The 14,589-nt window shown below is 48.0% G+C and overlaps 2 protein-coding genes across 4 annotated transcripts in view; one reads left to right on the plus strand and one right to left on the minus strand.

Annotated features, from left to right (window-relative positions):
- MED12L (mediator complex subunit 12L) overlaps positions 1-14,589 on the plus strand; it is a 102,132-nt gene that overhangs the window by 68,959 nt on the left and 18,584 nt on the right. The window contains exons 15-23 of the mRNA XM_039557032.1: positions 4,321-4,468; positions 5,047-5,165; positions 5,252-5,395; positions 5,941-6,104; positions 6,532-6,663; positions 10,109-10,336; positions 11,597-11,738; positions 12,604-12,724; positions 13,179-13,280. Coding sequence (XP_039412966.1) covers positions 4,321-4,468; positions 5,047-5,165; positions 5,252-5,395; positions 5,941-6,104; positions 6,532-6,663; positions 10,109-10,336; positions 11,597-11,738; positions 12,604-12,724; positions 13,179-13,280 — 1,300 coding nt within the window. The remainder of the gene's footprint in view (positions 1-4,320; positions 4,469-5,046; positions 5,166-5,251; positions 5,396-5,940; positions 6,105-6,531; positions 6,664-10,108; positions 10,337-11,596; positions 11,739-12,603; positions 12,725-13,178; positions 13,281-14,589) is intronic.
- P2RY12 (purinergic receptor P2Y12) lies at positions 1,086-8,788 on the minus strand. Of its 3 annotated transcripts, XM_039556629.1 has the most exons (4): positions 8,677-8,785; positions 6,690-8,204; positions 3,252-3,513; positions 1,086-2,852 (listed from the first exon to the last, which is right to left on the minus strand). In XM_039556629.1, exons 3-4 carry the CDS (start codon positions 3,340-3,342, stop codon positions 1,816-1,818), a joined length of 1,128 nt encoding a protein of 375 aa, XP_039412563.1. In that variant the 5' UTR covers positions 3,343-3,513; positions 6,690-8,204; positions 8,677-8,785; the 3' UTR covers positions 1,086-1,815. The 3 variants fall into 3 exon arrangements, with proteins under 3 accessions (XP_039412563.1, XP_039412564.1, XP_010395769.1); XM_039556630.1 differs by lacking the exon at positions 6,690-8,204 and having other exon boundaries at positions 3,340-3,513; positions 8,677-8,788; XM_010397467.3 differs by lacking the exon at positions 6,690-8,204.

A 14,589-nucleotide genomic window follows, 5' to 3' on the forward strand; every position in this document is an offset into this window, starting at 1 on the left:
GGCTGTTGAGAGCAAACAGCCTTGAGGATGGCTGGGATGAAGCTCACCCTCAGCACTGCCATCAGTGTGATGTGTCCCTGGCTGCCCGACCTGGCTTCTGTTCACCCCCTGTTGACTGTGTAAGGGGGTCACAGTCCACTGCAATGCCCCAGGACTGATGTCCAAGGCAGTGCCTTCCATGTTGTCTTCCAAGCTGAGTTCTTGATGCTATTCCCAGCTGTCAGAGGCAGCAGGTACCATGTGCCTCTGCATACCCCATCAGTGGTGGCTCTGGGGGACAGGTGTGTCTGTTGTCTGGACAGCTCACCTGATCAGGGAAAGCAGCTCCCGGGTAATTGCCGCTCTCTCTCCATGTATAGGTGCAAAAAATGCATGGAGTGAGTACTGGGTGGGAGTGGGGCATTTGGCACTTCCCTCCCTGGGCATTAATGGGAGCTGATCTGGCCTGGTGCCTGTGGGCTGATGGGGGAGCATGCTCCAGGGTGGCTGGACACTGTTTCCAGGGAAATCCTGGTGTCCTGAGCTCTGTGGTAGAACCCAGCTACTGATTGTATCAGCTGGAGCAGGGACCAGCACGAGCAGGGCATGAAACAATTTGTGGAAGGGTTAATTCATCCCAGCGGGTTATCAGAGAGGCACAGACCCCAAGGCCGAGTGTGGCAGCAAGTGAGCAACAAGAGAGCTGCCTTTTAACTTCTTGGGAAATTGGGTTTCAGTTGTAGAAGTGCCCTGGCAGGCAGGGACACGTACCAGGAAGGGTGGACAGGCAATGGCTTTGGCAGAATGAGCTCTCGTGTGACAGTGACCCATGCTGCTCAATTGGAGCTGTTTGCAAGTGCTGATAAATGAACCACAATTTATTCCAATAGCCCACAATCTATTTCATGTGCAATTGTTGTGATACCTCAAAATGTCATGTACTTGAAGATACTTCCCTGTTTTTTTTTCAAGTTTTCCAAATGCAAAAGGGGAAGTGGTTGAGTATTTTGTATAGTGAAAAAAGCTGCCCTTAATCATCAGTAAAGAAGCTACCATGAGCCTATCTTTCCCCAAGATCTCAGTATGATGTAAATCGAGTCTTCGTATGTTTTCTAATATAATATATTCTTCTCTGTGAAAGTATACAGATTTGTTTATTTATGTAGTAAGGGGAAGGAGCTGGGGGTTTAATTCATATCAAGATAAGCCTGATTATGAAATAATTTCCTCTGACGTACAACTATTAATTACTGGTCAATGGATTAGGAACTGCAAGCATAGAATGAGATAAGCCGAGTGTTATTCTGTTACCAAAAATTTGCACAAATGGCTGCTCTACATCTGGCCTGGGTTTCTGTTTGTCTGCCCGTTGCATACAAGGTGACAACTCCCTGTATTGAAAAATCACATCTCCTGTGGATTTATCTGCATTTCTCAGATCCTGTGTTTTCATGGACTTCACTCTCCCCAAGTTTAGCTGTTTCTGCAAAATCTTTACAGTTCACGATATCATCTGTAGCATTTCATGATTCTGTTTTAAGTTTTCCTCACAGTTCCACCTTTAAGTTCAGATTCTTCCCAGCAGTTCTGACAGACATGGTTGGGGTCAGGGGAGCTCCTGTTTTGGCAAGGATGGAGGTTGGGGGCAGGGGGACTCCTGTTATTTAAGCTTTCTAGTTTTGCAACCAGTGGTGGTGGTTCCAGGGTGCTCATGCTTCATCTGCAGGACTGTTTCTAAAGAAGTTGGTGAAGTTCTAGATACGCTTCATGGATTTGTGCTCCTTCCACTCTCAATAAATGTGTGTGGCCAGGAAGGGGCGTGTGGAGTCCTGAGTTCTAGAGTGGCGTCTCGTCTGTGTCATCCCCCTCGTTCTGCTCCTTTGTCCGTGCTCCGAGCCCTGCCATGTGCTTGCACAGCATGTCTAGCAAGGATTTCCTAAATGATTTGCAAAGGAAAAAGTATATGAATGGGTCCAGGCAGGCATTGAGGGACGTCAGCCACAGTGTGGTCTCCTTCAGGTAGAACAGGGTGTTCTGAGCAGAGCAGTCAAACACATCTCTCGTTTGGCTCAAGGTGTAGGGGATTCTGGTAAAGTGGAATGGCACAAAACAAATAAAGAACACAGCAATGATTATGAAAACCTTGAGATTGACAGTCTTCTTGGATGCCTTCCCTGTGCATCGTGTCCTTTTATAGGATTTGTACAGTTCCTTGCTGATGAGGATGTAACATACCACTATGACTGCTAAGTTAACCCAGAAGATGAACTGGCAAATGTAGTTTACAATTTCATGCCAGACTAAGCCAAACTCTGATTTCAGGAGAGCACACTTCCTTACATTCTTGGCTGTTTTCTTCTTATTAGTTAAAATCATGTTGGGTAACGAGAGAGCAAACATTGATACCCAGATTGCTGTGGACAGGATCTTGGCAGCTAAAAGACTCCGTGGAGTTGATGTTCTGAATGGTGAGGTGGCTTTCTGATAGCGATCAATAGTTATCAGACCAAGAAACAAGATGCTGATGTACATGGTGAAGTAAAACACAACCTGGGTGACCTGGCACACAAACCCTCGCAAGACCCAGGATACCAGCTTTGCATCACTGAGGATCTTAAATGGAAAAGTCAAGATCATGAGGAGGTCAGAAATGACAGTGTTCTTGAGGAAGATGATGAAGTTGGATTTACTGGATATTTTAAAGAAGACCCACATTGCCAGGCTATTCATGGTGATCCCCACCAGGAACAGAAACGTGTAGAGTAAAGGGAAGATGACTTGGCTGATCCTGCTGTCACTGGTGCAGTTGCTGTCATTCCTGGAGGAGCTGAATTGGGTTGTGGCTTTCATTTGCACTGTGGTATTCCCTCTCCCTGGAGAAACAAACAGAAAACCAAAAGAAATTGTGAGTTTTATCTTTTATGAGGCTTCAGCCTTTTCAGTCAGCTTTGAATCGTGTTGTGAATAAATGCACTCAGCGGGTGGGGCCCTGGCTGGGCCAGGGCAACTCTCAGGTGTGTAGCGATGTGGTTGTTTATGTGACTGTATCTCTGTCTGGGCTCTGCCTGTGTAAAACAGGCACTCGGGGGAGCTGATGTGCTCTCAGCTGATGCCCACATCCCTGGCAAAGATTTATTTCTTCCTATAAGGTAGAAAAAATTGGCTTTTGCTTTGAAGAATGAAACAGGTTCATCTGCCAAGTCCAATCCTATTGGAACAAGCCCTCCCTGAGCAGGGACACATTCTCCCCCCAAAAGCCAAGGGAACGGTACCGGGAGAAGCGGAGGAACGTGGGTGTTCCCTGCGGTGGAAGCTGGGGTCAGTGAGGGGGGGTCCTTGGCAGTCCCTCCAGCTCTTCACCATGGGAGTGGGCAGGAGTGTTCCTGTGGAATCCCTCGGAGCAGGGAGAGGCGGGAGGAGCAGCTGAGCATCCCAGCCCTGAGGCTGAGACCTTCCTGTGGTTGTGAACTGGTTTCTTAGCCAGTGACAGCTGCAGATTCCAGGTGATGCACTATGAGTTTCTGCTTCTGTTTTCTGCAGAAAAGAGAGAGAAATGAAATTTTAAGAAATAATTAGTGTTTTACTTCCTGCCTTTCACTGACTCTCAGAGGCACTATTTGTAAAGGGAACGGGGATTTGTCAGATGGTGCGACTTTTCTGCGCGCAGAGCTGCATTCCCGTCGGCCCCTTTGGCCTTGTGATTCCTTAGTGTTATTCCTGTACACAGACTTGTTTCTTAAAACTTTTAAAGCACTTGAAAGAAGTAGTGATTGGTTACTTTGGAGAAGGTTATTACTGAAGGAAATATTTTTACCTTGTGTGATTTTGTAGAGCAGTGCTTCAAGTTTTTAAGCTACATACAGTATGTCAACATTGTATGATATATACATTTAACTGAAAGACTAAACAGTTGCAATGAAATAAACTACACATATTTCAATTTCTTTGGGATGTGCAAGACAGAACTTTAGGAGTTGGGCTGCATCTTTTTTTTCAAAGATTTGTATGTAGTGTCACAGAGTTTCTAAACATCTGTCTTCTATTTACTGATCTGCTGCAGAATATTGATCCAGGGAGCAGTTTGGAGGGGCATCCATTTGCATCCTCTGACTCTGTCCTTGTAGATACACACGGAATTCATAATAGCAGATTGCATTTTCCCAACTGTGCTTTTACACCACTCTTCAGTGATTCCCTTTGGCACTGTTTCCTCCCTGGTGACAGCCACGGGAGATGTTTTTGTGTTGGAGTCAGTTGTTTGCCACACTCTGGGCTGCTCAGGTTTCCATAGGTGATGACAGGGACAGGCAAAGAGACTTCACTTGTATCTGCCCTTTTCAGGATGAATCCTCAAGCCATGAGTGTAACCAGCGCATGATTCTCCTTTATGGTGTGGGTAAGGAGCGTGATGAAGCAAAGCATCAGCTGAAGAAGATTACCAAGGACATCCTCAAAATCCTGAACAAGAAGAGCACTACAGAAATGGGTGGTAAATGCTCTAACACTGCTGTTGGGTCACTGGTAGCGAAGCTCACAGGAGCTGTGAGGTGCTCAGCATATTGTCTGGAGCCGTGCACGTCATCCCATAATTTGGTTTTCCAGCGCTTGGCAGTCACTGGGAGACGGGCTGAGCAGAGCCCTGCAGCACAGGCAGGGGCTGCTGTCCTGCCCCACGGGGCTGTGGGATGACCAGCGGCCACCACTGCCAGAAACCTCAGTTTTCCCTTGTAGCAACTGGCTGCAAACAAACTTGTGTTGGGCTAAAGCCTGGAATGTGAGTGATGCATGTCCCTGGCCTCCTGTAGCACTGAGTGACTGCTTGCAGCTTTTCTGGGGTGTCACCTCTTCACACTGGGATAACCTCGCAGTAGCTCTGACAGTGCTCCATGCTCTGGTGTATCTGTCCCAATTATAATGGAAAATTGGGGCAAGTAGGGTTTGTGTAGTCATGAGTAAAACTTACTAAGATTTTTATTGTCTTTTAAGTCAGTAACAATCTAAACCTGCTAGGGCTCCATTAAATATAAAATTACTGATAATTTTATATAACCTTTTATATCTGTTCAGTTGAGGATGAAGGACAGAAGGCCAGGAAGAACAAACCAGAGGTGTTTCCAACCCTGGAGACCGTGTTCACAAAACTGCAGCAGTTGTCCTATTTCGATCAACATCAGGTGACATCTCAGGTACTGTGGCAAATGGTGACCTTCGGAGTGCTGCTGTACCTGAGGAGCCCTCAGTCACATCTGACTTTTGATGTTCCTTTTCCCAGATCTCCAGCAATGTCCTCGAGCAGATCACTAGCTTTGCCTCAGGAACATCATACCACCTGCCCTTGGCTCACCACATCCAGCTCATCTTCGATCTCATGGAGCCAGCACTGAACATCAATGGACTTATAGACTTTGCAGTACAGGTGAGCAGAGTTCATTTTGGGGAGTTATGTCAGGACAAAGCTGCAGTACATTTTCTACGAAGCCAGAAAAACCCCAAGATCTGGACTGCAAATTACTCAGATTTGATGCCATGTGCTTGTATCTGTTTCAGTTTCCTGTCCTCTGAAACAGAATGCTGGGCACTTCCCCATTCTCTTGTACTGTGGTAGTTGTGGAGAATCAATACATGCATTTTATTTTTAAATCTTTCAAAATTAATAAAATTCTAGATTATTTTAACACAAAGGATTTTAGGATGGGCTTTGCTGTTTTGGACTGAACCATCGAATCACTCAGTAATACATCTGATTGCCTGAAATACCGTGGATTTCTGAGTAGTTCTGAGGGATGGTTTTTCTACTTTAACCATTTATTTTGCTCCCACTGCTCCTTGTTCTCTAGTGAATAGTGAATTGCATTTTTGTTTGCCACACAGTTTATCCTTAATGTTTTTTTTTTTCTTGCTCCTGTTTCAGGTGCCTAACTTGGGCGTTACTTTCAGTTTGTTGTTTGTGTGTATTCTCAGCTGCTGAATGAGCTGAGCGTGGTGGAGGCCGAGCTGCTGCTCAAGTCGTCCAGCCTGGCTGGGAGCTACACCACGGGGCTGTGCGTCTGCATCGTGGCTGTGCTGCGGCGGTACCACGCCTGCCTCATCCTCAGCTCCGAGCAGACCGCGCAAGTCTTCGAAGGGTTGGTGGCACCTGAACCTTTCCAAAGAGTGTTTTGGTATCTCTTAAGCAGAAAAAGCATTTAGGTTCAGGCAGTGGGAGCAGATGTTGCAGTGCTGGTGGGGGGCTGTAGGTGAGCTCAGGGGAGAGGGGAGGATGATTCGCCTCCACAGGCTGCACCCCACTGCTGGGGCTGGTGGGACCCCCACCCTTTGTAGCCTTGGCTCAGGAGGGGTTGTGCATCTTGATTTCCTGCCTGCTGGCCCCACTCTGCCCTGGGCTCCCTGAGGGCCTCTGCCACAGATGACACCAAATGTCACATGAAGCCTGTCAGCCTGATGAGGGTCGGTCACGTTCCCCAGCTGACAGAGGGGTTTATATGATCTATGGCAGTATGGGACACGTTTCTCAGGTGCATTGGAACAAACTCAGGATGGTTTTGTTTGCAGGTTGTGTGGGGTGGTGAAGCACGTTGTAAATCCTTCTGAGTGTTCCTCTCCAGAACGGTGCATTTTAGCTTACCTTTACGACCTGTACGTGTCCTGCAGCCACCTGAGAAGCAAGTTTGGAGACCTGTTCAGGTGGGTGGTGAAGGGATTGCTCTCACCTCTGTGCACAGACTGATGCGGGCTACTGGGGTTTCCCTTTACTTTGCATCCCGTGGAAATCGCCGTGGCCTTTGCAGCCTTCGCTTCACTGATGCAGTTCCCCTGTCCGTGCCAGGGCAGCGTGCGGGGCCGGGCGGTGCCGTCGCAGCCTCGGGCGGGGTGGGGCAGGGCAGTCCCCGGCGGGTGTGCGGTCCCCAGAGCAGGTGCGGTCCCGGAGGGTGTTCGGTCCCCGGAGGATGTGCGGTCCCCGGCGGGTGTGTGGTCCCCGGCGGGTGTGCGGTCCCCGGAGGCTGTGCGGTCCCCGGAGGCTGTGCGGTCCCCGGAGGCTGTGCGGTCCCCTGGAGGGTGTGCGGTACCCGGAGGGTGTGCGGTACCCGGAGGATGTGCGGTACCCAGAGGATGTGCGGTCCCCGGAGGGTGTGCGGTACCCGGAGGGTGTGTGGTACCCGGAGGATGTGCGGTCCCCGGAGGGTGTGCGGTCCCCGGAGGATGTGCGGTCCCTGGAGGATGTGTGGTACCCGGAGGATGTGCGGTCCCCGGAGGGTGTGCGGTCCCCGGAGGGTGTGCGGTACCCGGAGGGTGTGCGGTACCCGGAGGATGTGAGGTCCCTGGAGGATGTGCGGTCCCCGGAGGATGTGCGGTCCCCGGAGGGTGTGCGGTCCCCGGAGGGTGTGCGGTACCCGGAGGATGTGCCGTCCCCGGAGGGTGTGCGGTCCCCGGAGGGTGTGCGGTACCCGGAGGATGTGCCGTCCCCGGAGGGTGTGCGGTCCCCGGAGGGTGTGCAGTACCCGGAGGAGGTGCAGTACCCGGAGGAGGTGCGGTCCCTGGAGGATGTGCGGTCCCCGGAGGATGTGCGGTCCCCGGAGGATGTGCGGTCCCCGGAGAGTGTGCGGTCCCCAGAGGATGTGCGGTCCCGGGTCTGTGCTGCGGGGAGCAGGGGCTGAGCCCTCTCCCGTCTGGGTCAGCTCAGGGGCTGCTCTGCCCGCAGTGCGGGACGCTCTCGGTGCAGCCGCGGCATCGGATCCCCCTCACCCCGCTGCCTTCGAGGGTCGGGGGTGCCTGATTGGGTTCCTGGGGCACCTCGGCTGCAGTACAGGCAGTGCTGGATGGAAAACCTGCAAAATCTCAGCTGTTGCAGCTGTAGTGCTCTGTGAAGGTTTCCTTTGATGCGGGGAGAGGCACAAACGTGTTTTGAGTTTGTGAAGTTTTATGCTTGAATGTTCAGTTCCTTGATTTTTAAATTTAAAAAGAATTGGGTTGCCATATGCTGTATTTTTGGCTTTTACTTTGTAAAGGGGGAGTGGAAACCTTTCAGATGCAAATCCACATCTTATGAGAATCACAAACTGCCTCAGTTGCTGTTTCCCCTCCTGGTTTGTGTTCCTAGTTTGGGTATGCATAGTTCAGATTTGTGGTTTCATTTCATAGGGAGCAGGAAAGGATTTCTTAGTAATAATCTTAATATTTTAATAGGCTTACAGACTCCTGGGAGCGGTAGCATTTAATCAGAAACACTAGGAAAAAGAAATAGGAAATACAGAACTACACAAGTGTCTGAGCTCTATGTTAATTTTTTCTGCTTACAACATAAAGTTCAGTAACACAATAAAAATTAACAGTTTTATTAACACTAATCTACAATAACAAGTCAAAATAGTCTAGTAATAATACAGGGTATTAAATAATTTATTAAGGATATGATACAGAGAACTTGTTTGGAAGCACCTTTTTTTTATCAAATGGAGTTAGAAATTCCTGAAAACTGTTAATAAAATTTATGTATACATTTTGAAACAGCTGTATTTAAGGTAATAACATTGCATTCATGTTGGTCTCCTTGCTACATTTGAAACACCCAACCCCATTGCATGTTCACAGTAACATTTTCAGCTCCTTTCTAGCCTGCTGTAAGCCCAGCTGTTTCTCTCAGTCAGTTTGAAGCAACGATAAGTTAAAATTTACAAATGTTCACACTTAGAGACTCACCTTCTGTGGTTTGCTGTGCTCTGGTCTCCTCTCGAGTGTCTTCTAAATGTGTGTCACTGAGGGAGGGGTGTGTGGTTTTGTGTGCCTGGAACAGTTACTTATCTTCCCTAAGCTTCCTCTTTTTAAATCATTCTTTCACTTTTTTAAAAGTTCTATCTCCTGACCACTCCTTCAGCATTGCTTCTGGTGCAAGTGCTGTCTCAGAGGCTGCTTTGCCGTGCTCAGTGTTGTTTTGGGTTTGGCTTTCCTTTCTGCGACCGTGGCTGTGGGTAAACACTGGGGTGTTGGGGATGTTCCTGTGCCCAGGTGCCCGTTCACTGCCTGGTGGTTTTGGTGAGGGGTGTCTGTGTTCCACTCACGGGATTTATGTCTTTGCTGTTGCACTGGCTGTCAGAGCAGAGGGTTCACATCAGGCACTGTCCTTCTTGTAATTATTTACCCTGCTAATGGCCTCGTCCTCCTGTCCTGGGGTGTCGGCATGTGGAGCAGCTGTTGAGGGCTGGCAGTGATGAGGGGCCCAGGGCTGCAGGACAGGGTGTCCCCAGGGCTGTCGGGGACAGGGTCACACGGTGTTGCCCTCTGAGCCCTTGGCCAGGCACACCTGGTGCTCCTCTCTCAGGTCCCAGCTGCCTTCCAGGATGCCCAGTGCTTCCTCTCTCTTTTCATCCTGGGGCCAGTGGACTTCTAAAAAATCCCAAAATTTTCACTTATTTTAAGTTAACTTCAATTAATTGATTATTTTCAGAGATGAGGAGGTCTTCCCAGTTGGGCTAATTAGTCAAATTTGTCCCTGTGATGTAAAACCCCATGCTGGAAACAAATGCTCCTTGGAATATTTTGGGTATGAAATTTGCATTCCTCACAAACACCTATTTTTCTCCCTGAAGAAAAACACTTCATATACAGGTGTTCCTGGCCTGGGACAGTTCTTGCCCTTTTGTCTAATTATTAATGTCAAAATATGAGCTTTAAGTATCTTTTCTCTATTTACTGATTTCCAGACCCTGTCTGTTAAGTCACCTTATTATCAAATGTAGCTTTTAATTTGGATAAATTTTCTCATTTCTCCTCAATGAATTCCCCCTGCCTCACTGCAGCTCGCTGGGTCATGGTGCAGTGTTGGGAAGCGAGGTTACGTGCCCCGTAGGGACGCCTGATGCCCCAGGAAGATGCTGGGGAGGAGGATGTTGGGCCTTACCCAGCTGCTCAGAATTTCAGTCCTAGAAATGTCCAAGAAGCGATTTGAAAATTCAAGACTTTGTTTGTGGGAAAACTTGAGTGAAGTAGATGCGTCAGCCTTATTATCTGGTAGATGCTGCTTATCCAAAAGAGTTTGAAAATGTGTATGAAGTGCTAACCCAACCAGGATTTTCTCATCCCAGCAGCTTTCCTGCAAAGTGCATTTGTAGGCAGCTCTGTTTTTGCTCCTCAGTAGTGCCTGTTCCAAGGTGAAGCAGACGATCTACAGCAACATTCAGCCTTCAAACTCCAACTTGCTGTGGGACCCGGAGTTCATGCTGGATTTCCTTGAGAACCCCTCAGGTCACAGCATCAACTACTTGATGCTGGGCAGGATCCTGAGTGACAACGCAGCCAACCGCTACAGCTTCGTCTGCAACGCCCTGATGAGCGTGTGCATGGGCCACCAGGACCCGGGCAGGTGAGGCCAGGCTGGGGCAGGACCAGGGCAGCTTTACTGCTCTGCAGAGATTTCCTTTCACCTTTTCGGTTTGTGTCTTTTTTTTGCAATTGTTTTAATTTTCTTCCCTGTTGCTGAAAATGTATTGAGTAAAGTACTTGGAGCTACTTTGTTAAATGGGTCTGTGTAGTTCAGCAGAAGGGAGGAGGCAGCAGCAGGCATTCGCTGCCAGGCAGTCAGGAGCAGTTTGGTATCAGCAGTTGTGCTGTTTCAGACTGAACAGCTCAGGACAGTCTTTGCTTGTTAGAAGTCTGGAAATGAGGGAAGGCTCTGCATTAGGTCATTGCCTCCTGGTACAATTGGTGGTTTTTAATTAAATGTGTAATTTATAAGTTATGGATTTTATCTCCACAGATTTTTGAAAAATCTGTTTTTTCAAAGTATTAAGAGATTTATCAGGGGAATGGCTTCACTGACAGAGACTAGGTTTACATTGGATATGAGGAAGACATTCTTCCGTGTAAGGGTGGGCAGGCCCTGGCACAGGGTGCCCAGAGAAGCTGTGGCTGCCCCTGGATCCCTGGCAGTGTCCAAGGCCAGGCTGGATGGGGCTTGGAGTAACCTGGGATAGTGGAAGGTGTCCCTGCCTGTGGCAGAGGGTGGAATGGGATGATCTTTAAAGTTCCTTCCAACCCAAGCCAGTCTGGGATTCTCTGGAGTGGGGAGCATCTTTGGCATGGCAGAGCAGCTGAGAGGAAGCAGTTTTGTAAGAGCACAAAAGGGAACATCTAAATGCAGCCAAACGAGTTTCACTCTGGAACAGAGAGAAAATAACTTGCACTGGGGTGAGTCAACTCTGCCATTTCTTAAGCTGTTACATAACCCTGAATCATGCCCCAAATCCTATGTTACACCGTATGGGATCTCTGAAGTGAAATTCATTAATGCCAGTTGATTTTGTGGCTTGTCTCCCTCCTGATGGCAGTGCTGGCTGGGCAGAGGGAAGGGTCCTGCAGTGACCTGCCACAGTAACACTGAGCTGAGGAGAAGTGCCTCAGCTCTGTCCCTGACGCTGCTGCCAGGAGAGGTTTTCCCAGGTGCTCGTTGTTGACCATGGAGTAGCTGTGGGGTGTGAGCAGTGGCCTAAGCACTTGGGGACATAAACGCCCACCTCGAGTAAGGAAACTCCAGCTCTGCTGCCAAGCACTGCTCTGCTTTGACCTAAATATTTATTGCTTACAAAATCTCTGGGTTCTGTAAGAGTGTGGCTCTCCTTCCCAGGATCAATGACATCGGGAACCTGTGTGCAGAGCTGACAGCGAGCTGCACCGTGCTCAGCTCGGAGTGGCTGGGGGTCGTGAAAGCTCTGTGCTGCTCTTCAAACCATGTCTGGGGCTTCAATGATCTGCTCTGCAGTGTGGATGTAAGTTCAGTATCTTCTGAATACCTGTGACGCCTACTTACCCCAGGTTTTTTTAGAGAGGTAGTTGGGCTTCCATTCTACACAAAATGTGGAGCACAAATCCAGTCTTGTGTCCAGTTGAACTTTCAAGTCTTTTAATGAGATTCCTGATAGATTTTTATTTGTTTTTACATCTTCAGGGTTAATGAAAAATTTGAGCAGTGTTTAGAGTTTTCTCTTTGCAAGTTTTTTCCTTTCTCTCTGATGGGGTGATGCAGAGTACCAGCGTCACTCTTCAACAGGAGCAGGCAAAGCCGAGTGCTTTTCCTAAGATGCTGATGGATGTGTAAATAACTGTCTCTGTTTTAAGGACCATGTTTTGGTGTTGGTTCCTCAGTTGTAAAAGGGGCACTACACTTGGGTTTTTCTTACTCACCTGGTGTGGTTCCCATAGCCCTGTTTCAGTCAGCAGGATTATGGTGACTGGTCTGATCCGATACCCCGTTCCGTGTATTTACCCTCAGTTTGATGCATTTGCCTTTGGGAGCCGTTTGAAGCTGTGTCCGTGGGGACATTCCTGTCCTGAAGCTGAGGAAGGAGCCTTGGTGTTGCCTGGTTTTATTGAGTGATAAAATTTTCTGAAGCTTTTATAAGGTTTATGTTTTTTACTCCAGAATTTTGGTATTTGAAATCGGTATTTGTTGAAATTCAGTTAAGAGCTGTCAGTATTTGCCATAAAATGTTTGGGAAATGCATTAAAAAGTACAAAAGGAACAAGTGCTTATGTGTAAATGTTTTACTGTTTATTCTCTGAATGAATTCCTCAGTACTTGTGGCAGGGGTGTGTGCAGTGCTGTGCGAGGCCGTGCAGTGTTTGTCCTTCCAGGTGAGTGACCTGTCGTTCCACGACTCCCTGGCCACGTTCGTTGCCATCCTGATTGCCCGGCAGTGCTTCTCCCTGGAGGATGTTGTCCAGCACGTCGCACTGCCCTCCCTCCTGGCAGCTGGTAAGAAAACACCGAGAGAGAAACCTAAAACGAAAGACTTGAGACTTCCTAAGAAGTGTCCAGGGAGGGGGCGGGCAGGGGCTGTGCCTGGCGGTGCTGGTGCCCTGCAGCGTGGGGGTCCCTGCGGCCCCCGAGGAGCGCTGCCAGGCTGGGGCAGCCTCTGGGCACTGGGGCAGAGCTGCTGCCAGTGCTGCCAGTGCAGCGTGCCCGTCCTGCTGTGTGCAGCCTCCCCTGCTGCTCCCAGCTCCTGGCTGCTCCATGCTCTTGCTTATCAAAAATCTTGCTGTTCTCTTCTTGTTTTTTAATGACTCAGGGCCATAAGGGTTAATTCCTGTTGCTGAAATCATTGTGTTTCCATTTAAAGTGGGGCTGTGAGGAAGAACATGTCCAGGCCTGACACTGGGACTTGTGAGGTCCTGGGCAGATCCTTATGTCCATGTCCCATCTTCCACAGCCTGTGGAGACCCGGATGCCGAGCCTGGGGCAAGGATGACCTGCCGGCTGCTCCTGCACCTCTTCAGGACACCCCAGGTGTGCCTCTTTCCCCAGGAAACAGGTGAGTTGTCTGCTGCCTGACCCTTCCATTGCAGAAAGTAAACCTATAATTGGTTTTTGATGGCTGCAGATTTCATGGGTGAAGATATCGATAGTGCAAGTTCAAAATTGCAGATGTTTCACTGCTGAGGAGCTGATACCAATGATTCTTAATTGTTTGGGAAATGGTTCGGATGCAGGAGTTTGCTGAAACATTCATTCTCAACACCTGGCAGAGTTGAGAATGGCAGTGGCAGAGGCACTAATGGGGCTGTTTGGGAGCCCTACATGGAAATGGAGAGTAAATGTGATTTCAAGTAGAGTATAATAAAGCATCCAACAGAAGGAATTAGAAAATTAGTTCTCAGGATATATGAAGGTAGTTCTTTTTTCTTTTAAATGTAACTATTTAAGAGGTCTGACCTGTGTGTGTTTGCCACAGACCAAAAGAGGAAGAAAAATGGCAAGGAAAAAGCACCTGACAATTAAAATGAAACAATTCTGGTGATAAGCTGTGTTATATATATATATCTGTAACATTTTTATATATATATATATATATATATATGTGTAACTTAAAAGTATTTCAGCAAATTTGAAAACAAGATTATATCCACATGAAAAAGAAGTAGAAAGAAAAAAAGAGTCAGCTCTTAAGTGGTGTCAAATTCTTCCATGTAAAAGTAAGAGTAATTTAGTTTTTGACCATAAATGAATGAGCTTTTGTTGCTTATTTAAGCAAAACAGGCAAGAGCCATGAGGAATACTGACTGAGAACAGACAGACGTGCTTTCCCTAGAAATAAAAGTGGATTTGAATGGATAGGAGAAATCATGACTGACTTGTAGGAAGTAGCACACATCAAACACAATGTGATCATGTTACAGACCCTTCTTATCTCTGGCTCAGTTAACCACCTCGAGAGGTGATGGATTCATCCTTCCTCCCGCCCTCCTTCCCACTTCCAGTCTGTGCATCTTCTCCTACAAGTTAGACAGAGCACTCACTGGCTTCTGCAGGCTGCAGAGCTAGGTGCAACTGTGCAACACTCATTTACAGCACTTAATTTTGCCTCATTTGTCTCGCAGATGAGGTAAGGGAAGTAATTTCCTAAATCTGTGACATCAAAACCAGCATAGGCTTCAGTGTCTCATTGTGGTTAAGTTCACTGTTCACATGGACACAGTGAGCCAACAGGCTCCTTTTCTATTTCACTGCCCACAGCTTGTTTTGCTATTAATCCATCATAACCACATATCCCAGCTGACTTGATCACTTACCTGTTGGGCTGCAGTTTCAATTTCAGAAGGTTCAGTTCTTTCTTCAGTTCT

Source organism: Corvus cornix, chromosome 9 (assembly GCF_000738735.6).
Source record: "Corvus cornix cornix isolate S_Up_H32 chromosome 9, ASM73873v5, whole genome shotgun sequence".
NCBI classification, from domain to species: Eukaryota; Metazoa; Chordata; class Aves; order Passeriformes; family Corvidae; genus Corvus; species Corvus cornix.

Coding starts and splice junctions, on each gene's coding strand:
- P2RY12 (XM_010397467.3), bottom strand. CDS start 3,342: ATGGTGAAGAGCTGGAGGGACTGCCAAGGACCCCCCCTCACTGACCCC. Junction 2,853..3,251: donor ACGTTCCTCCGCTTCTCCCG/GTACCGTTCCCT, acceptor TTGTTTCTCCAG/GGAGAGGGAATACCACAGTG.